The following is a 22,045-nucleotide window of genomic DNA, read 5'->3' as shown; positions in this document are numbered from 1 at the left end:
GTGTGTGCCCGTGTGTAGGACTGTGTGAGTGTATGTGTGTGTGCCTGCGTGTAGGACTGTGTGACTGTATGTGTGTGTGCCCGTGTGTAGGACTGTGTGACTGTATGTGTGTGTGCCCGTGTGTAGGACTGTGTGAGTGTATGTGCGTGTGCCCGTGTGTAGGACTGTGTGTGTATGTGTGTGTGCCCGTGTGTAGGACTGTGTGTGTATGTGTGTGTGCCCGTGTGTAAGACTGTGTGAGTGTATGTGTGTGTGCCCGTGTGTAAGACTGTGTGTGTATGTGTGTGTGCCCGTGTGTCGGACTGAGTGACTGTATGTGTGTGTGCCCGTGTGTAGGACTGTGTGACTGTATGTGTGTGTGCCCGTGTGTAGGACTGTGTGACTGTATGTGTGTGTGCTCGTGTGTAGGACTGTGTGACTGTATCTGTGTGTGCCCGTGTGTAGGACTGTGTGACTGTATGTGTGTGTGCCCGTGTGTAGGACTGTGTGACTGTATGTGTGTGTGCCCGTGTGCAGGACTGTGTGACTGTATGTGTGTGTGCCCGTGTGTAGGACTGTGTGAGTGTATGTGTGTGTGCCCGTGTGTAGGACTGTGTGACTGTATGTGTGTGTGCCCGTGTGTAGGACTGTGTGAGTGTATGTGTGTGTGCCTGCGTGTAGGACTGTGTGACTGTATGTGTGTGTGCCCGTGTGTAGGACTGTGTGAGTGTATGTGTGTGTGCCCGTGTGCAGGACTGTGTGACTGTATGTGTGTGTGCCCGTGTGTAGGACTGTGTGAGTGTATGTGTGTGTGCCCGTGTGTAGGACTGTGTGACTGTATGTGTGTGTGCCCGTGTGTAGGACTGTGTGAGTGTATGTGTGTGTGCCTGCGTGTAGGACTGTGTGACTGTATGTGTGTGTGCCCGTGTGTAGGACTGTGTGAGTGTATGTGTGTGTGCCTGCGTGTAGGACTGTGTGTGTGCCCGCGTGTAGGACTGTGTGTGTGCCCGTGTGTAAGACTGTGAGTGTATGTGTGTGTGCCCGTGTGTAGGACTGTGTGAGTGTATGTGTGTGTGCCCGTGTGTAGGACTGTGTGACTGTATGTGTGTGTGCCCGTGTGTAGGACTGTGTGACTGTATGTGTGTGTGCCCGTCCGTGTGTAGGACTGTGTGACTGTATGTGTGTGTGCCCGTGTGTAGGACTGTGTGACTGTATGTGTGTGTGCCCGTGTGTAGGACTGAGTGACTGTATGTGTGTGTGCCCGTGTGTAGGACTGTGTGAGTGTATGTGTGTGTGCCCGTGTGTAGGACTGTGTGACTGTATGTGTGTGTGCCCGTGTGAAGGACTGTGTGACTGTATCTGTGTGTGCCCGTGTGTAGGACTGTGTGAGTGTATGTGTGTGTGCCCGTGTGTAGGACTGTGTGACTGTATGTGTGTGTGCCCGTGTGTAGGACTGTGTGAGTGTATGTGTGTGTGCCTGCGTGTAGGACTGTGTGACTGTATGTGTGTGTGCCCGTGTGTAGGACTGTGTGAGTGTATGTGTGTGTGCCCGTGTGTATGACTGTGTGAGTGTATGTGTGTGTGCCCCTATGTAGGACTGTGTGAGTGTATGTGTGTGTGCCTGCGTGTAGGACTGTGTGACTGTATGTGTGTGTGCCCGTGTGTAGGACTGTGTGACTGTATGTTTGTGTGCCCGTGTGTAGGACTGTGTGAGTGTATGTGCGTGTGCCCGTGTGTAGGACTGTGTGTGTATGTGTGTGCCCGTGTGTAGGACTGTGTGTGTATGTGTGTGTGCCCGTGTGTAAGACTGTGTGTGTATGTGTGTGTGCCCGTGTGTAGGACTGAGTGACTGTATGTGTGTGTGCCCGTGTGTAGGACTGTGTGACTGTATGTGTGTGTGCCCGTGTGTAGGACTGTGTGACTGTATGTGTGTGTGCTCGTGTGTAGGACTGTGTGACTGTCTGTGTGTGTGCCCGTGTGTAGGACTGTGTGACTGTATGTGTGTGTGCCCGTGTGTAGGACTGTGTGACTGTATGTGTGTGTGCCCGTGTGTAGGACTGTGTGACTGTATGTGTGTGTGCCCGTGTGTAGGACTGTGTGACTGTATGTGTGTGTGCCCGTGTGTAGGACTGTGTGAGTGTATGTGTGTGTGCCCGTGTGTAGGACTGTGTGAGTGTATGTGTGTGTGCCCGTGTGTAGGACTGAGTGACTGTATGTGTGTGTGCCCGTGTGTAGGACTGTGTGAGTGTATGTGTGTGTGCCCGTGTGTAGGACTGTGTGACTGTATGTGTGTGTGCCCGTGTGTAGGACTGTGTGACTGTATGTGTGTGTGCCCGTGTGTAGGACTGTGTGACTGTATGTGTGTGTGCCCGTGTGTAGGACTGTGTGACTGTATGTGTGTGTGCCTGCGTGTAGGACTGTGTGACTGTATGTGTGTGTGCCCGTGTGTAGGACTGTGTGAGTGTATGTGTGTGTGCCTGCGTGTAGGACTGTGTGACTGTATGTGTGTGTGCCCGTGTGTAGGACTGTGTGAGTGTATGTGTGTGTGCCTGCGTGTAGGACTGTGAGTGTATGTGTGTGTGCCCGTGTGTAGGACTGTGTGAGTGTATGTGTGTGTGCCCGTGTGTCGGACTGTGTGACTGTATCTGTGTGTGCCCGTGTGTAGGACTGAGTGACTGTATGTGTGTGTGCCCGTGTGTAGGACTGTGTGACTGTATGTGTGTGTGCCCGTGTGTAGGACTGTGTGAGTGTATGTGTGTGTGCCCGTGTGTAGGACTGTGTGACTGTATGTGTGTGTGCCCGTGTGTAGGACTGTGTGACTGTATGTGTGTGTGCCCGTGTGTAGGACTGTGTGACTGTATGTGTGTGTGCCCGTGTGTAGGACTGTGTGTGTATGTGTGTGTGCCCGTGTGTAGGACTGTGTGTGTATGTGTGTGTGCCCGTGTGTAGGACTGTGTGAGTGTATGTGTGTGTGCCCGTGTGTAGGACTGAGTGAGTGTATGTGTGTGTGCCCGTGTGTAGGACTGTGTGTGTCTGTGTGTGTGCCCGTGTGTAGGACTGTGTGAGTGTATGTGTGTGTGCCCGTGTGTAGGACTGTGTGAGTGTATGTGTGTGTGCCCGCGTGTAGGACTGTGTGACTGTATGTGTGTGTGCCCGTGTGTAGGACTGTGTGACTGTATCTGTGTGTGCCCGTGTGTAGGACTGTGTGACTGTATGTGTGTGTGCCCGTGTGTAGGACTGTGTGAGTGTATGTGTGTGTGCCCGTGTGTAGGACTGTGTGACTGTATGTGTGTGTGCCTGCGTGTAGGACTGTGTGACTGTATGTGTGTGTGCCCGTGTGTAGGACTGTGTGAGTGTATGTGTGTGTGCCTGCGTGTAGGACTGTGTGACTGTATGTGTGTGTGCCCGTGTGTAGGACTGTGTGAGTGTATGTGTGTGTGCCTGCGTGTAGGACTGTGAGTGTATGTGTGTGTGCCCGTGTGTAGGACTGTGTGAGTGTATGTGTGTGTGCCCGTGTGTCGGACTGTGTGACTGTATCTGTGTGTGCCCGTGTGTAGGACTGAGTGACTGTATGTGTGTGTGCCCGTGTGTAGGACTGTGTGACTGTATGTGTGTGTGCCCGTGTGTAGGACTGTGTGAGTGTATGTGTGTGTGCCCGTGTGTAGGACTGTGTGACTGTATGTGTGTGTGCCCGTGTGTAGGACTGTGTGACTGTATGTGTGTGTGCCCGTGTGTAGGACTGTGTGACTGTATGTGTGTGTGCCCGTGTGTAGGACTGTGTGTGTATGTGTGTGTGCCCGTGTGTAGGACTGTGTGTGTATGTGTGTGTGCCCGTGTGTAGGACTGTGTGAGTGTATGTGTGTGTGCCCGTGTGTAGGACTGTGTGACTGTATCTGTGTGTGCCCGTGTGTAGGACTGTGTGACTGTATGTGTGTGTGCCCGTGTGTAGGACTGTGTGACTGTATGTGTGTGTGCCCGTGTGTAGGACTGTGTGACTGTATCTGTGTGTGCCCGTGTGTAGGACTGTGTGACTGTATGTGTGTGTGCCCGTGTGTAGGACTGTGTGACTGTATGTGTGTGTGCCCGTGTGTAGGACTGAGTGAGTGTATGTGTGTGTGCCCGTGTGTAGGACTGTGTGTGTCTGTGTGTGTGCCCGTGTGTAGGACTGTGTGAGTGTATGTGTGTGTGCCCGTGTGTAGGACTGTGTGAGTGTATGTGTGTGTGCCCGTGTGTAGGACTGTGTGTGTATGTGTGTGTGCCCGTGTGTAGGACTGTGTGAGTGTATGTGTGTGTGCCCGTGTGTCGGACTGAGTGAGTGTATGTGTGTGTGCCCGTGTGTTGGACTGTGTGAGTGTATGTGTGTGTGCCCGTGTGTAGGACTGTGTGAGTGTATGTGTGTGTGCCCGTGTGTAGGACTGTGTGACTGTATCTGTGTGTGCCCGTGTGTAGGACTGAGTGACTGTATGTGTGTGTGCCCGTGTGTAGGACTGTGTGACTGTATGTGTGTGTGCCCGTGTGTAGGACTGAGTGACTGTATGTGTGTGTGCCCGTGTGTAGGACTGTGTGAGTGTATGTGTGTGTGCCCGCGTGTAGGACTGTGTGACTGTATGTGTGTGTGCCCGTGTGTAGGACTGTGTGACTGTATCTGTGTGTGCCCGTGTGTAGGACTGAGTGACTGTATGTGTGTGTGCCCGTGTGTAGGACTGTGTGACTGTATGTGTGTGTGCCCGTGTGTAGGACTGAGTGACTGTATGTGTGTGTGCCCGTGTGTAGGACTGTGTGAGTGTATGTGTGTGTGCCTGCGTGTAGGACTGTGTGACTGTATGTGTGTGTGCCCGTGTGTAGGACTGTGTGAGTGTATGTGTGTGTGCCTGCGTGTTGGACTGTGTGTGTGCCCGCGTGTAGGACTGTGTGTGTGCCCGTGTGTAAGACTGTGTGTGTGCCCGTGTGTAAGACTGTGTGACTGTATGTGTGTGTGCCCGTGTGTAGGACTGTGTGAGTGTATGTGTGTGTGCCCGTGTGTAGGACTGTGTGTGTATGTGTGTGTGCCCGTGTGTAGGACTGTGTGTGTATGTGTGTGTGCCCGTGTGTAAGACTGTGTGTGTATGTGCGTGTGCCCGTGTGTAGGACTGTGTGTGTATGTGTGTGTGCCCGTGTGTAGGACTGTGTGAGTGTATGTGTGTGTGCCCGTGTGTAAGACTGTGTGTGTATGTGTGTGTGCCCGTGTGTCGGACTGTGTGACTGTATGTGTGTGTGCCCGTGTGTAGGACTGTGTGAGTGTATGTGTGTGTGCCCGTGTGTAGGACTGTGTGAGTGTATGTGTGTGTGCCCGTGTGTAAGACTGTGTGTGTATGTGTGTGTGCCCGTGTGTAGGACTGTGTGAGTGTATGTGTGTGTGCCTGCGTGTCGGACTGTGTGTGTGCCCGCGTGTAGGACTGTGTGTGTGCCCGTGTGTAAGACTGTGAGTGTATGTGTGTGTGCCCGTGTGTAAGACTGTGTGACTGTATGTGTGTGTGCCCATGTGTAGGACTGTGTGAGTGTATGTGTGTGTGCCCGTGTGTAGGACTGTGTGTGTATGTGTGTGTGCCCGTGTGTAGGACTGTGTGTGTATGTGTGTGCCCGTGTGTAAGACTGTGTGTGTATGTGTGTGTGCCCGTGTGTAGGACTGTGTGTGTGTGTGTGTGTGTGCCCGTGTGTAGGACTGTGTGAGTGTATGTGTGTGTGCCCGTGTGTAGGACTGTGTGACTGTATGTGTGTGTGCCCGTGTGTAAGACTGTGAGTGTATGTGTGTGTGCCCGTGTGTAGGACTGTGTGAGTGTATGTGTGTGTGCCCGTGTGTAAGACTGTGTGTGTATGTGTGTGTGCCCGTGTGTAGGACTGTGTGACTGTATGTGTGTGTGCCCGTGTGTAGGACTGTGTGAGTGTATGTGTGTGTGCCCGTGTGTAGGACTGTGTGAGTGTATGTGTGTGTGCCCGTGTGTAAGACTGTGTGTGTATGTGTGTGTGCCCGTGTGTCGGACTGTGTGTGTGCCCCTGTGTAGGACTGTGTGAGTGTATGTGTGTGTGCCCGTGTGTAAGACTGTGTGTGTATGTGTGTGTGCCCGTGTGTAGGACTGTGTGTGTATGTGTGTGTGCCCCTGTGTAGGACTGTGTGAGTGTATGTGTGTGTGCCCGTGTGTAAGACTGTGAGTGTATGTGTGTGTGCCCGTGTGTAAGACTGTGTGTGTATGTGTGTGTGCCCGTGTGTATGACTGTGTGACTGTATGTGTGTGTGCCCGTGTGTAGGACTGTGTGAGTGTATGTGTGTGTGCCCGTGTGTAAGACTGTGTGACTGTATGTGTGTGTGCCCGTGTGTAGGACTGTGTGACTGTATGTGTGTGTGCCCGTGTGTAGGACTGTGTGTGTGTATGTGTGTGTGCCCGTGTGTAAGACTGTGTGACTGTATGTGTGTGTGCCCGTGTGCAGGACTGTGTGACTGTATGTGTGTGTGCCCGTGTGTAGGACTGTGTGACTGTATGTGTGTGTGCCCGTGTGTAGGACTGTGTGACTGTATGTGTGTGTGCCCGTGTGTAGGACTGTGTGAGTGTATGTGTGTGTGCCCGTGTGTAGGACTGTGTGAGTGTATGTGTGTGTGCCCGTGTGTAAGACTGTGTGACTGTATGTGTGTGTGCCCGTGTGTAGGACTGTGTGACTGTATGTGTGTGTGCCCGTGTGTAGGACTGTGTGTGTGTATGTGTGTGTGCCCGTGTGTAAGACTGTGTGACTGTATGTGTGTGTGCCCGTGTGTAGGACTGTGTGACTGTATGTGTGTGTGCCCGTGTGTAGGACTGTGTGACTGTATGTGTGTGTGCCCGTGTGTAGGACTGTGTGTGTGTATGTGTGTGTGCCCGTGTGTAGGACTGTGTGACTGTATGTGTGTGTGCCCGTGTGTAAGACTGTGTGTGTATGTGTGTGTGCCCGTGTGTAGGACTGTGTGACTGTATGTGTGTGTGCCCGTGTGTAGGACTGTGTGACTGTATGTGTGTGTGCCCGTGTGTAGGACTGTGTGACTGTATGTGTGTGTGCCCGTGTGTAGGACTGTGTGACTGTATGTGTGTGTGCCCGTGTGTAGGACTGTGTGACTGTATGTGTGTGTGCCCGTGTGTAGGACTGTGTGACTGTATGTGTGTGTGCCCGTGTGTAGGACTGTGTGACTGTATGTGTGTGTGCCCGTGTGTAGGACTGTGTGACTGTATGTGTGTGTGCCCGTGTGTAGGACTGTGTGACTGTATGTGTGTGTGCCCGTGTGTAGGACTGTGTGACTGTATGTGTGTGTGCCCGTGTGTAGGACTGTGTGAGTGTATGTGTGTGTGCCCGTGTGTAGGACTGTGTGACTGTATGTGTGTGTGCCCGTGTGTAGGACTGTGTGACTGTATGTGTGTGTGCCCGTGTGTAGGACTGTGTGACTGTATGTGTGTGCCCGTGTGTAGGACTGTGTGACTGTATGTGTGTGTGCCCGTGTGTAGGACTGTGTGACTGTATGTGTGTGTGCCCGTGTGTAGGACTGTGTGACTGTATGTGTGTGTGCCCGTGTGTAAGACTGTGTGACTGTATGTGTGTGTGCCCGTGTGTAGGACTGTGTGACTGTATGTGTGTGTGCCCGTGTGTAGGACTGTGTGACTGTATGTGTGTGTGCCCGTGTGTAAGACTGTGTGACTGTATGTGTGTGCCCGTGTGTAGGACTGTGTGACTGTATGTGTGTGTGCCCGTGTGTAAGACTGTGTGACTGTATGTGTGTGTGCCCGTGTGTAGGACTGTGTGACTGTATGTGTGTGTGCCCACGTGTGGGACTGTGTGACTGTATGTGTGTGTGCCCGTGTGTAGGACTGTGTGACTGTATGTGTGTGTGCCCGTGTGTAAGACTGTGTGACTGTATGTGTGTGTGCCCGTGTGTAGGACTGTGTGACTGTATGTGTGTGTGCCCGTGTGTAAGACTGTGTGACTGTATGTGTGTGTGCCCGTGTGTAGGACTGTGTGACTGTATGTGTGTGTGCCCACGTGTGTAGGACTGTGTGACTGTATGTGTGTGTGCCCGTGTGTAGGACTGTGTGACTGTATGTGTGTGTGCCCGTGTGTAAGACTGTGTGACTGTATGTGTGTGTGCCCGTGTGTAGGACTGTGTGACTGTATGTGTGTGTGCCCGTGTGTAGGACTGTGTGACTGTATGTGTGTGTGCCCGTGTGTAGGACTGTGTGACTGTATGTGTGTGTGCCCACGTGTGTCGGACTGTGTGACTGTATGTGTGTGTGCCCGTGTGTAGGACTGTGTGACTGTATGTGTGTGTGCCCGTGTGTAGGACTGTGTGACTGTATGTGTGTGTGCCCGTGTGTAGGACTGTGTGACTGTATGTGTGTGTGCCCGTGTGTAGGACTGTGTGACTGTATGTGTGTGTGCCCACGTGCCTGCTCGGCTTTACATTGGTATTTTGACTCCAATTACCCTCCCAATCATCATTGCTTTCCTCCCCAAGTGCTCATTACTCTCCTCAAACTGCTCACTTTCCCCCACATTTGCTCACTTCCCCAGCCCTCTAAACTGATTTCACACCCCCTCTCAATACCTTGCTGACTCAGCACCCCAATCTGAAACAACATATCTGCTTAATTATCATGAAATCAATGGAATGAAAATCAGGCGGGTTCTATAACGGGTGGCAGACCCACTCTGCCAGATCACCGCCCAGGCAATGGGGACCAAAATGTACCCCAACGTGCATTGCATTGTATAATGCACCTTATAAAATAGCGCATCATCCATACCATGAGCATCGCCATGGAGAAGACGCTAATGGTAATTTTAAAATAAAATTTGGAAGGAACAATGATAAAATATGACAAGGAGCGGATACCTGAAGCAGCGTTTGTGTCCTGTGCTACTGTAGCTTAAAATGTGTCATGAGCAAACTCAACAAGGCTTATCTCTGGGGCTGTGCTAGCTCCATGTATGGAGAAAATTGGCTCCATGGGTTATATCGGATTGTGGTATATCAAATAAAGTTACAATGAGCCGTCCCAAAAGAAAAGATTTGATTTGGACATTAAATACAACTACTTTTTATTTCAATCAAGTCAGATTTAGTAAAATATTATAAACAGATGAACGTTCTAACAGTAATATAATAAACAGGTTTTCTGTTATACTAGTAACTTAACTGGGCTGCCCAGGACACCTGTTGAAAATAGTAAATACCCTTAGGCAAGTCCCTCCCCCGTATGCTTTTTCACCCCCCCCCATTTACCGACATACGCACTTTATGTCTGACTCCTACTATCTCCTTGTGTTGTATTATTGCTCTTTCTCAGTGCCTCATGAGGCCTTGATTGTTTCTTCACTGATATAAACGTGTTTGGAATGGAAGTGAGAAGGGTGACACCCAGCGGTAGGTAATATGAGTATTTTTTTGCTTTCAGAATGCAGCTGGACCTTGGGGAAGTGATGAAAAATCGAATAGTGGACGAGGTAAGAGGAGATGCCGAGATAATTACTGGCCAGGGCAAGAAAGAGGAAAAAAATTAAAGGGGCAATGTCTTCATGAAAAATTATTTGGCAAAACTAAAGGGTCGAAGTTACTTTTGGTGATGTTGTATGAATGCCTAACGAGATTGTACCACATTCCTCACTCTGCTACGTTAAAGGAGGCCGTAACCTATTTAAACAGGTTAACGTCTCCATTAAAATGGAGGAATTTGATCTAAAAGTGCCAAGTATTTGTGGGCTTTCAAACAAATAAAAAAAAGTTTGGCAAACTTTTTTTGTGAAGACAAATCACCTTTTAATTTCCAATAACATCGGCTGTCACTGATGGCTGTACATTTCCAGGCATCACCTTTCCGTGAGTTTTGCGCTGATCAGGGTGAGAGATGTTACCACAGGGGAATGGAATGTTTTCTCAATTCAGGCATCAGTGTTCGCATCAAGCACTCCCAGAGTAGTACAGGACAGTTGGATGCAGATTAAAGCTCCCTCTGCTCCACCCCGCTAACGTACTTCAGCCCTTAGAAGAATACTTAGGCCGGGAATTTCCTGGGTGCTGCTCTTGCTCTGCTGCCATACCTTCCCCAGAAGTGTGGCAGAAAACCGTGCATGCCACACTTACAACAAAGTTACGGTGACGGAACGGGAACAGCTCCGAGGAAATTCCCGACCTTCTTCGTTTACCAAAGTTCCATTTTTTTGGTGTGGTTTTACTCCGAATTAGACTGGGTCTGTGTGAACTATTTTTGTTTTACCTCACTTTATAATATTCAGCTCTGGCCTGTCTTGTGACGTTTGCTCTGTGCCTGACTCTACGCCTCTGCCTGTTCTCCTATGTAGTGGTTCACTCTGAAGGATGTGGAGAGAGGAAAAGTTCATCTGAAACTGGAGTGGCTGTCCCTGTACTCTGACCCAACAAAACTGGAGCAGGTAATCCCAAAGATTAGAGCTAGCCTTTGAGATGTTAGTGTGACTGATGGACAATGGCATGACAGACCATCACCTTTGAGATGATAACATGACTCAGTATCATACTCTTAATTCAGATGATTGAATAATTGAATTTTTAGCTCAAAAAACCACTTTGAATTTATCAGGAATGGACCAGTAGCGTGACTAGCATCACTCTTGAGATGATCATGTGACTCTGCATCGCCTTGCCTTTGAAATAATGGTTGACTCAAAATCACCTTCATAGCCCTTCTGTTTGTAAAATAGTATTAATATCCTCTGTGAGTTTATAACTGGAATATCACCAGTTAACCATTGATTGTAAATAACAGGAGATTCTCCAATCAGTATTATTTATAGAATTGTGGATGGTGAGAGTGAATGAGCCCATAATTTACTCTTATGACCATCCTAAACCACATGGATGAAGCTGGGGTGTTTTTTTAAATAATCATACACCCCTATCAGCCTTTTCCCCTCCTTTCCTGAAGGCTCTGGTACCTTGCCTACGTGCCCATTCTTCATGTGAATGTCATCAGGCTATTCCACTGTAGGGGGCATCAAAGCCCAGTGCAATCCTGTCCTCGCCTGGCCTCTACACGTGCACTTTCCAGTAGGGGTCATTGGATAGGGAAAGAAATCTGGAAAATTCCTCTCCGACCCCTTTAGGTGATTGAAACGAGTCCAAAAGACCACATTGACCATGACTTATGTTACTTGGTACCTACCTCTTGTATGACATGATCTCCGCCCCAGCCAGGAACTATGGTGGGTGTATGGACAGTGAGACATATAGGGGGAGGAAAAAGAGGGGCTGCATCCCCTCAAAATAGTGATTTTAAAAAAATATTAATTGTGTTTGTTATCTTTAGGCACTGCTTGTTAATAGATCCATCGCTGTGCAGAACAGTGAGGAACCTTCCAGTGCCATCATGGTTGTCTATGTGGACCAAGCACAGGACCTCCCGGTGCGTATAATGGTAGTGGATTGAGGGGCTTCGATCAGCACTAAGTCCCATTTTACAACTGAATAGTGAGAGTAAAACACCAGCAACAACGTCAAACTTCAATCCTGGTAATACACTGCACTGCTCTGTGTTATGTTGGGTGGTGTTTCCCATCAGATTTTGCAGTGCTTTGACCTGACAGTAATAACGTCTGCCAGGCTAGAGCCTCTTGCTGGTGGGGCCCACACTGCTGGATGGTTTGCCAGTGGTGTGAGTGCAATAAGGTAATCAAAGGCAGATTGAAGAAATCTCCGTCTGTGATTCAGCAGTCGGTGTTTCTAAATACATCCGTCTCCTCCAAGCAGCTGGAGTCGAGCCCTCAGCTGGGCTGAACCGTTACCACATACATAAAGAAATCAGCCAATCTCATTATAAAATGATAGATTATTGATTCCCGAACTTCAACCTGAACTTACTTCACCATTTTCTGTTTTACTTTCCTCTATCCGTCTGTTTCTAGCTCTATGTGTGTGTGTTTCTGCTTTGTCTGTCCATCTGCCCATCTGTCTATCTATCTCTCTGTTTCTCTTGCTCTTTTTCTTTTCTCTGTTTCATTTTGGCACTCTCTCTGGCTTCGATTGTAACTGGGGGCCAGTTTTTGGTGGGTGAGTTTTGGGCCAGGATTTTGACTTGGGGACGAGGGGGAGGGGAAAATGCGGGTTTCCCGGATGTCCCTACGATTTTGATGTAAGTACGTCTTTTTTTTTGTCGGTTTGCCGTCTGACAGGCCGGCCTGATTGACAGGCTGGTCTCAGTCAGACGGAAGCAGAGCGAGGAAGAGGACGTGAAAAGGTAAGTGTTCAGGTAAATCGTAGATTGTATGGATGGGGGGGCATGGGTGGGCACTGTTGGGCATGGGGGCACCGGGGGGTATGGGGGTCACAGTGGGGGGGGGAATCATTGGAGGTTAGTCACCGGGGGAGTCAGTCATGTGGGGGGGTGGGGGGGAATCGGGTGTTAGTCATCGTGGGTCAGTAACCGAGGGGAGAGGGAGAGCCGGGATCAGGGGTCATTGCGGTGGTCCACAATCGTTGGTGGGGGGGAGACACGGAGATCGGGCGGGGGTTCCGAAATCGTTGCAGGCGGGGATCAGAGTTCGAGGAGGGGGGGGGTCGCTGCAGGTAGGCTTGTTGGGCCTGGGGGAAGCGCTCCTGCTCCTCCGAGCCCACGAGCTGTGCTATAAAGGCACTTACCTGCAGTTTGGGGCCTTCTTGCCTCCTCTCGTGCGGCGTAAAGGAGCAGGCCCGGGAATCCCGGCCCCCAGAAGTTGCAATCACAAAATCTGAAAAAATGGAGGCCTGCAGCCTCCTCGATAGGTCTTAGTGACCAACCCGCCTCCTGGGAGTGAGTTGGTCGCCCACCCATCGTCCCGCCTCTAGTGAAAAACGGAAATGGGCGGGTCTGAAATTGTTGCAATTTTCAATGCCCCTCCGCCCCCAACCCACCCATTTCTCACAGTTAAAATCCTGCCCTTGGAGTCAGTTCAAACAGAAATGAGGACTGGAGTATTTTGACTCCTGAGCCTCATTAAATGCCACTGGCCGACTTCTCCACCGTTGAGACCAGGTAAGTGGTGGGATTGGCTACCACGCCATCCCGTGAGGGTCCCTGTGATCAGGAGGAGGTGAGATTATGCAGTGGGGGCCTAAGCTTTCTTTGTGGGGTCCAGATGAGCTCTCCTGCTCCTCCTGGCCCTACAAGGAATGTAAAAAAAATGAATTTAAAGCCTATCTTTTTGGACCTCTACAGGCCCCAGTCTGCTTCCTCCCTGGGTAGTAAAAATTGCAGCTGGGTCTCGATGACATCATCGGGACCTGACATATAAATGTTAAAAAGGACCCTGCCAGCTTTGAGCAGGTGTTCTTGCCATCTACTGAGGGAGCAGGTGAAAATAGCGGCAAGTCAGCTTCCAGCAGCTCCGGGGCGGGTAAGTGACCTGGGGGATTTTAACTGCCCACCCCCTTCTATGTTTCTTTCTGTTCATCTCTATCGCTGTCTCTCTTTCTCATTTTCTCTCTCTCTTTCTCTGTCTTTCCCTTTTCTCTCTCTCTTTCTCTCTCTCTCTCTCTCTCTCTCAGGTTCTGTATCCACCTCTAGTAGTTGCTGTTTCCTAACTCTTATTTTCTTTTTTGTCCACAGCTAAAGCAAGGGACCAGGGAGCCGAATCCTCTGGTACAGGCTTCACTAATGGACAAAACCTTTGAGAGCAGGGTACGAATGGGCACTGGCATATCCATTACTTAAGATGAATACAGTGCAATGTAAAATGGAGCAGGGAATAACCACCAGCATGTGCTCTACAACAGCCCCTTACACAATCCCTGGTGGTCATCAGTCCCTCACAAAGAGTTTGCTTCCCTTCAGACTATCTGCTGCCCTCATTTACATTAAAGTTCGCAACAGATACTCTCCCAGTATGGCTTACAGTCCATGCATACACTCATTCAGTAAAATCGTATTGGAGCATGTAAATACATATCGGGATGAAGTGAGCGTCATCTCCTCGGATATTTCACACTGCCACTCACAGTTACATTTTTTTAAACTGACAAACCAAGTTGACAGGTTTCTGTCACTCCAAGATGTCACATTATTGTCTCTTCCCACAGACCGTGTATAACACAAACGCCCCAGTCTGGGAGGACGCCTTTACTTTCTTTGTTCAGAATCCGAATCAACAGGACCTCGATATACAGGTACCTTTCTTAACCTTTCCAGAGGCACACATGCCTAAAGAAAACAGTTTTATGTGTTAACTGTAACTTAGGAACAAATTGTGTTTTGCCTAAATATTTTATCCTTGCAGGAAGTTTAAATGGTATCTACCACTTTTTCTTTCTCCAAAGAACACCTTAGTTTAGGGTTTGCATTTTCTGTGGGAATCACAGTGAGCTACATCACTGTGGGGAAATGGAACACTTTCCCACTTTTCTGGTAAACAACAACAACTTGCATTTATATAGCGTCTTTAACATAGTAAAATGTCCCAAGGCGCTTCACCGGAGCGATTATCAAACAAAAATTGATTCCGAGCCATATAAGGAGATATTAGGAAAGGTGACCAAAAGCTTGGTCAAAGAGATAGGTTTTAAGGAGCGTCTTAAAGGAGGAGGAAGAGATAGAGAGGTTTAGGGAGGGAATTCCAGAACTTTGGGCCTAGGCAGCTGAAGGCACGGCCGCCAATGATGGAGCGATTAAAATCGGAAATGTACAAGGGCACATAGATATAAGATTAAATGTAAGAGATTTAGGACAGCGAGCAGGAGAAACATTTTTACACAGAGGGTTGTGAGACTGGAATGCATGACCAGAATTAGTGATTGAAGTAGACACCATGGCCTGGAATTTTCTCAGAGCTGCTCCCGCTCCACTGCCATAACTTTGTCGGAAGTGCTGTGGAAATCCTAATTATGTAAACTGAGTTTACTCCAAGCGACGATGTGGGAGCAACGCCGAGGAAATTCCCAGCCAATGTTAATATTTAAGAATAGATTAGATAGGTGGTTAAAGGAAAGGGATATGGGAACAGAGCGGGCACATGGGATTAGGATTACTGTCCGTGTGGAGGATAAACACGGACTTGGACTGGTGGGGCCAAACGGCCTGTTTCCGTGTTGTCATTTTTATGTAACGCTACATAATGGACAGGATGTAAAGGTCCCAAAACATTAAAGCAACATTACTAATATACTGGATAGTGCAGGAGGGGAGAAAAATAATTGAAAATGGGCAAAGATAAAATAAGAAGAAGGGAAGAGGAGGGTTAAAAATTACATAAGCTTTAAATACAAGTCCACAGTTTAGCTTTCAATTAAATCTGTTCATATTACTATTTATTCTAGGTTAAGGATGATGACCGGCAGTTGAGTCTGGGATCACTGTCCCTGCCTCTGTCACAGTTACTGATGAGCCCAGATATGAGGTTTGACCAGTGGTTCCCACTAGAACATTCTGAACGCAACAGCCAGATTTATCTGAAAATCATAATGCGGGTGAGTGAGCTATCAACAGGTCAGAGATTTTGGACCTTTTTTTTGAAGATCGCATGTGGTCTGGAACTGAAGGGACAGTGCTGGGTTTGACACCAGGAACAATCAGGTGGCCTGACCACAGAGTTCAAGGAGAAGAACCAGGAGCCAGAACATTGGGATAAATTTTTATCTTCACTGCCTTGACAGTAATCTGGTGTTTGCCCATTATAGAACCCGCCTGACTCTCATCCCACTGATTTCAATGGAATGCACATCAGGCGGGTTCTATAAAAGGCAGGGAATTTGCTCCACCAGATTATGGCCCAGGTGGTGAAGATGAAAATCTACCCTTTTATGTTGGAACGTGACTGGCAATGTTGCCCTCTTTTACCTCACTGGCTCCCTCTAGTGGCATGGCCAAGAATGGAAACTCACCCTGTGGGGAGTGGGAGACACAAAACTGTACCCCAGCATTCTGCTCAATTCTTTCTTTCTTTCCATTTTCAGAGTTTCCTTTTCAGTCTCTCACTTTCCCTCTGTCTCTCTCTTCTCCCTTAGACTTCAGGCCATTACTCAGTCTGTCCTGTAGCCGTTTCAGTAACAGCTTAACATGAAATCTTTCTGGTATATTGGCAGGTTTTAATCTCAAAGTAATTGGCATTGCTTTCTGGGCAGTCATAGAGTTACACATTTCCTACTGTACACATAAAATATCAGGCTCGAATCCATCCTACAACCACAGGAGAAAGGCTGTAACTTTAAACCCAATAGTGTCTTAATGCCTAAAATAGACATTATATGGCCAGATTATGGGATGTCAGGATACACCAGCAACCTATCAATGGTCTGGTTAAACACCTTCACACTGAGTGAAAGAGCAAATTTTCTCAATCACTGTTCCTTGCTTTCTCTGTGTACTGCTACATGATATGTTCTCCACCTGCTCTGTTTCTCTCTTGTATCCCTTGCAGCTTAATTTCCTCTGAGCGTACTATTTCATCTGTTCACTTAAAATTCTTTGTATACTATTTTAACATAATCATTAACTCAATTATTTTGAATATTGTTCAAATAACACACGAAAACATTTTATGTGAACAGATTAAGGAGCATGCTACCAGAGGAAACGTACCCCTCCATGTATCACCTCCCCTTCCTCTGTCTCTCTTGTGCTCTTTCTATCTGCACTATTGCCCTCTTGTACACATCTGTCTCACATTCTAGCTAGGTGTGTGTGGAAGTGAAAAATACAATGAGGAGGAGACAGGCTTCTCTGTAACACTTTCACCAGACAAAGACACCCTGTTAGATTTGAAATAGGAACCCCTTAAATGCTGTACGTGAATCACTTGTTCTTTCTGAGTCATAAAAGTGGACTGTAAAAGCTTCTACAAGTATGTAAAAAGAAAAAAGATTAGTGAAGACAAATGTAGGTCCCTTACAGTCAGAAACAGGAGCATTTATAATGGGGAACAGGGAAATGGCAGAGCAATTAAACAAATACTTTGGTTCTGCCTTCACGGAAGAGGACACAAATAACTTCCCAGAAATGCAAGGGAACCAAGGGACTAATGAGAAGGAGGAATTAAAGGAAATTAGTATTAGTAAAAAAATAGTGCTGGAGAAATTAATGGGACTGAAAGCCGATAAATCTCCAGGACCTGATAATCTGCATCCCAGAGTACTAAAAGAGGTAGCCATGGAAATAGTGGATGCATTAGTTGTCATCTTCCAAAATTCTATAGATTATGGAGCAGTTCCTGCAGATTGGAGGGTGGCAAATGTAACCCCACTATTTAAAAAAGGAGGGAGAGAGAAAACAGGGAACTACAGACCGGTTAGCCTAACATCAGTAGTAGGGAAAATGCTAGAGTCTATTATAAAGGATGTGATAACAGGACACTTAGAAAATATCAACGGGATTAGACAAAGTCAACATAGATTTATGAAAGGGAAATCATGTTTGACAAACCTACTGGAGTTTTTTGAGGATGTAACTGGTAGAATAGATAAGGGAGAACCAGTGGATGTGGTTTATTTGGACTTTCAGAAGGCCTTTGATAAAGTCCCACATAAGAGGTTAGTGTGCAAAATTAAAGCACATGGGGTTGGTGGTAATATACTGGCATGGATTGAAAATTGGTTAACAGATAGGAAACAGAGAGTAGGAATAAATGGGTCTTTTTCGGGGTGGCAGGCAGTGACTAGTGGAGTACCGCAGGGATCAGTGCTTGGGCCTCAGCTATACACAATATATATCAATGATCTGGATAAGGAAACCAAATGTAATATTTCCAAGTTTGCTGACGACACAAAACTAGGTGGGATTGTGAATTGTGAGGAGGATGCAAGGAGGCTTCAAGGCAATTTAGACAAGTTGAGTGAGTAGGCAAATACATGGCAGATGCAGTATAATGTGGATAAATGTGAAGTTCTCCACTTCGGAAGAACAGAAAGGCAGAGTATTATTTAAATGGTGATAGATTGGGGAATGTTGATGTACAAAGGGACCTGGGTGTCCTTGTACACCAGTCACTGAAAGTAAACATGCAGGTGCAGCAAGCAGTTAGGAAGGCAAATGGTATGTTGGCCTTCATTGCAAGAGGATTTGAGTACAGGATATCTTACTGCAGTTATACAGGGCCTTGGTGAGACCACACCTGGAGTATTGTGTGCAGTTTTGGTCTCCTTACCTAAGAAAGGATATACTTGCCACGGAGGGAGTGCAGCGAAGGTTTACCAGACTGATCCCTGGGATGGCAGGACTGTCGTATGAAGAGTGATTGGGTCGACTCGGCCTGTATTCACTCGAGCTTAGAAGAATGAGAGGGGATCTCATTGAAACATATAAAATTCTGACAGGGCTAGACAGACTGGATGCAGGGAGGATGTTTCCCCTGGCTGGGGAAGGGGGGGGGTCCAGAACGAGAGGTCACAGTCTCAGGATACGGGGTAGGACATTTAGGACTGAGATGAGGAGAAATTTCTTCACTCAGAGGGTGGTGAACCTGTGGAATTCTCTACCACAGAAGGCTGTGGAGGCCAAGTCACTGAATATATTTAAGAAGGAGATAGATAGATTTCTAGACACAAAAGGCATCAAGGGGTATGAGGAGAGAGCGGGAATATGGTATTGAGATAGAGGATCAGTCACGATCATATTGAATGGCGGAGCAGGCTCGAAGGGCTGAATGGCCTACTCCTGCTCCTATTTTCTATGTTTCTATGAGTTTTTAAAATAAAGCAGAATAAATCAGATGCCACACTACTATCCTGCTTTCTTTTACTATGGCTGTGCGTTTGTCTCTGTGGCAGGTCCTGATTTCTGATGCGGTTGATCCGGAGAAGATTCCTAGAACTCGGAAATCTACGCTGGAAAAAAAACAGGACTCATCCAAGCCTGACAAAATCAATATGACTGCAGCTAAGTTGGTGGAGGCTACAGGAGTGGGGAGTCTGATCCAAGCTCCCTTACCAACTGAGAGCAGTGCCCCGAGCAGTGTGGGGACTGAGGTACTTGGTCAATTACGTGGCTGCTATATATTTCCGCTTGTGTAAGGATTCACTATTCCAGTTGGTATAGATCAGGCTGATAGTTGATGAAATACTTCATCTTTGGCTTGGCCGGTCAGTTATTGATTTTGAATTATAGAGTAACACTAGGGTCAAGGCCATCAAATTTAAAATGGTGCCATTGCAGGTGCCCCATCTAGTGAGAGAGTACTGGACTCCTTTTGGAAAATCAAAGTTGAGCCACATTTAGGCGAGCGTTGATTCAAAGTCCCATTTGAATGGCTTAAACTGGATGCACATTCAGTTCCAGCCATGATCGATAATTCAATTCAGCTGGCCTGTTAGAACAGATTCAGTGATTCCCAGCCAACCCAGTGCAAGGACTGGGTAGCAGTGGCTGTGGGTAACTTGGCTATGGGTAGCAGTGCCTTGCATCTAAATCCACTTCCTGTACCAAAGACAGAAGTGGGCTGGTATTGATCCTGGAAAGGTGCGTGACCTGTTCCATGGGAGAGTTTTTAAGACTAGGCCATTATTCTGGCTGAAGCAAGAAAGCACGAACATAAAAAGGAAATGAAAAGGAATGGATTGCGAGGAATGATTGTGAGGATTGAATAGTGGGATTGCATAGCGGTACTGATTGCGGGGATTGATTTTGGGGAGTGAATGCAAGAAACAGTTCATATAAAAACTATGAGCAGTGTAATTTGTGGGAGAGAATACAGAATATACCTCAATGTTTGCGTCCTGTATACCTCTGAAGTTATACAGGACGCAAAACTGTTAGAATTTGAAGAATCCGATTCTACTTTGGAGATTTACTTCAAACTGTTTTATTGGGCTGAAATCCAGTGCAATTTTGTAATACTGTCAAGAGGTTTTTTTGAGTGATCAAAAAGTACACTTATTTAAAAAATGACTGTTGGGGAGAAACCAAGATTCTGAAGTGTGTGTATAGGGCCAATCAAACACAATCTTCTGCTCACCATTTCCTAATGGAACAAGAAGCAATCAAAAATGGAGTTGAGGTACAGATCAGCCATGATCTAATTGAATGGCGGAGCAGGCTCGAGGGGCTGAATGGCCTACTCCTGTTCCTAAAGTTCCTAAAAAGTTGCAGTCTTTAACTTTCGGTCTCCTTTCAGGGAGTGATACGGATTCATCTGCTAGAAGCTGAGAACCTGATCGCAAAGGACAACTTCATGAAAGGGCTAGTGAAAGGGAAGTCTGATCCTTACGTCAAAGTGCGGGCGGGAGACCAAGGCTTCCGAAGCAGAACAATTAAAGACAACCTCAATCCCAAGTGGCATGAGATGTATGAGGTCAGTGTGTTCAGATCATGCAGTTTGAAACCAATGGGAAATAAAATAAAAGCTCTTTACTCTGCAGGACCATGATCTGCTGATGGGTGCCAAATGGAATGGGTGGATCTGGTAAACAAGTAGGCTGAGTGAGTCTTCATTTTAAAATGTATTTAAAGTTTATTTTCTTCTCTCTGCCATTCCATGGCTGAGAGGGCGAGCCCTGTGTGGGGCAACCACTGTCCCTTGTTTTTCACTGAGCACTCCTGGTGGTTGTCGTATAAAGTGGTAGATTTTTTCACACTTGGGGGCAAATTTCTGGCCCTGTTAGTTCCTCCTACCTGGTGTGGTTTGATCAATTGCTACTCTCTCGCTAAGGAATGTTCTGACCTGTGGTAACCTCTCTCCTCTAGGTCATCGTAAATCATATTCCCGGTCAGGAGCTGGAGTTTGAGCTCTTTGATAAGGACGTGGACAGGGATGATTTCCTCGGAAGGTATGTCGATCCATCAGGAGATTCAGAAACTTTCATACAATGTTAACAAAGCATTCAAACAAAAATTTACCCTCCAGTGGGAGCATTGACCCTCTGTAGTACTAGTAACTGATGCTGCAAATGCTTTGGTGAATTTTGTGCTTATGAAGGTGAAGCGTGTAATCACTGGGGCATGGAACACATTCAAACATTCCCAGTGCAGGTACAGCATGGGTTAGATACAGAGTAAAGCTCCCTCTATACTGTCCCATCAAAGACTCCCAGGGCAGGTACAGCATGGGTTAGATACAGAGTAAAGCTCCCTCTACACTGTCCCATCAAACACTCCCAGGGCAGGTACAGCATGGGTTAGATACAGAGTAAAGCTCCCTCTATACTGTCCCATCAAAGACTCCCAGGGCAGGTACAGCACGGGTTAGATACAGAGTAAAGCTCCCTCTACACTGTCCCATCAAACACTCCCAGGGCAGGTACAGCACGGGTTAGATACAGAGTAAAGCTCCCTCTACACTGTCCCATCAAACACTCCCAGGGCTGGTACAGCATGGGTTAGATACAGAGTAAAGCTCCCTCTATACTGTCCCATCAAAGACTCCCAGGGCAGGTACAGCATGGGTTAGATACAGAGTAAAGCTCCCTCTACACTGTCCCATCAAACACTCCCAGGGCAGGTACAGCACGGGTTAGATACAGAGTAAAGCTCCCTCTACACTGTCCCATTAAACACTCTCAGGGCAGGTACAGCACGGGTTAGATACAGAGTAAAGCTCCCTCTACACTGTCCCATCAAACACTCCCAGGGCTGGTACAGCACAGGTTAGATACAGAGTAAAGCTCTCTCTACACTGTCCCATCAAAAGGCAAACAAAACACCATAAAATTGCTGGAAAATTCTGTGAGTGGTCAGGATAAGTCCACCACACATCTACTAACAAATTAACTGCTTTCTGGAAAGGTTCACGTTTAGTTGTATTCACTTGTAATGTAAAAGAATTTCCTTGATGCGTTTGATTGAAATTGTAATCTCTTACATGCAGATTGAAGATTGGTTACAAGGACATCATGAACAATAAAGTTATGGATGAGGTATGGAAATCTGGTTAATTCAAATCATATAGTGGGACAGATCTCCCTGTAGCTGCAGCTGGGAGTATTGGATCCCCTGGATGCAGCATGTTCGGGGAAATCAGGCGAGGAGGACCGCACATCGGGAAGGGAGCCTGCCTGATTTTCCATCCATTTAAATTAAACGGGCATGTCCGTTAGAGGCGTGTGCTCTTCCTCGCCCGATTTCCCTGTATTTGCTGCGCTCAG

The 22,045-nt window shown here is 47.6% G+C and overlaps 1 protein-coding gene across 2 annotated transcripts in view; it reads left to right on the top strand.

The window, feature by feature from the left end:
• Positions 1-22,045, top strand: part of esyt1a (extended synaptotagmin-like protein 1a) — a 124,145-nt gene that overhangs the window by 83,524 nt on the left and 18,576 nt on the right. For both annotated transcript variants that reach the window (XM_067976547.1, XM_067976548.1), the window contains 10 exons: positions 9,429-9,477; positions 10,333-10,422; positions 11,316-11,411; positions 13,590-13,661; positions 14,060-14,146; positions 15,293-15,442; positions 18,737-18,934; positions 20,080-20,256; positions 20,649-20,731; positions 21,769-21,817. In XM_067976547.1, the coding sequence (XP_067832648.1) occupies positions 9,429-9,477; positions 10,333-10,422; positions 11,316-11,411; positions 13,590-13,661; positions 14,060-14,146; positions 15,293-15,442; positions 18,737-18,934; positions 20,080-20,256; positions 20,649-20,731; positions 21,769-21,817 (1,051 nt within the window). The remainder of the gene's footprint in view (positions 1-9,428; positions 9,478-10,332; positions 10,423-11,315; positions 11,412-13,589; positions 13,662-14,059; positions 14,147-15,292; positions 15,443-18,736; positions 18,935-20,079; positions 20,257-20,648; positions 20,732-21,768; positions 21,818-22,045) is intronic.

The sequence above is a fragment of the Heptranchias perlo genome, chromosome X (assembly GCF_035084215.1).
Source record: "Heptranchias perlo isolate sHepPer1 chromosome X, sHepPer1.hap1, whole genome shotgun sequence".
Lineage (NCBI taxonomy): Eukaryota > Metazoa > Chordata > Chondrichthyes > Hexanchiformes > Hexanchidae > Heptranchias > Heptranchias perlo.
The sequence above is the reverse complement of the archived record's forward strand: the minus strand, read 5'-3'. Positions and strand labels throughout refer to the sequence as shown.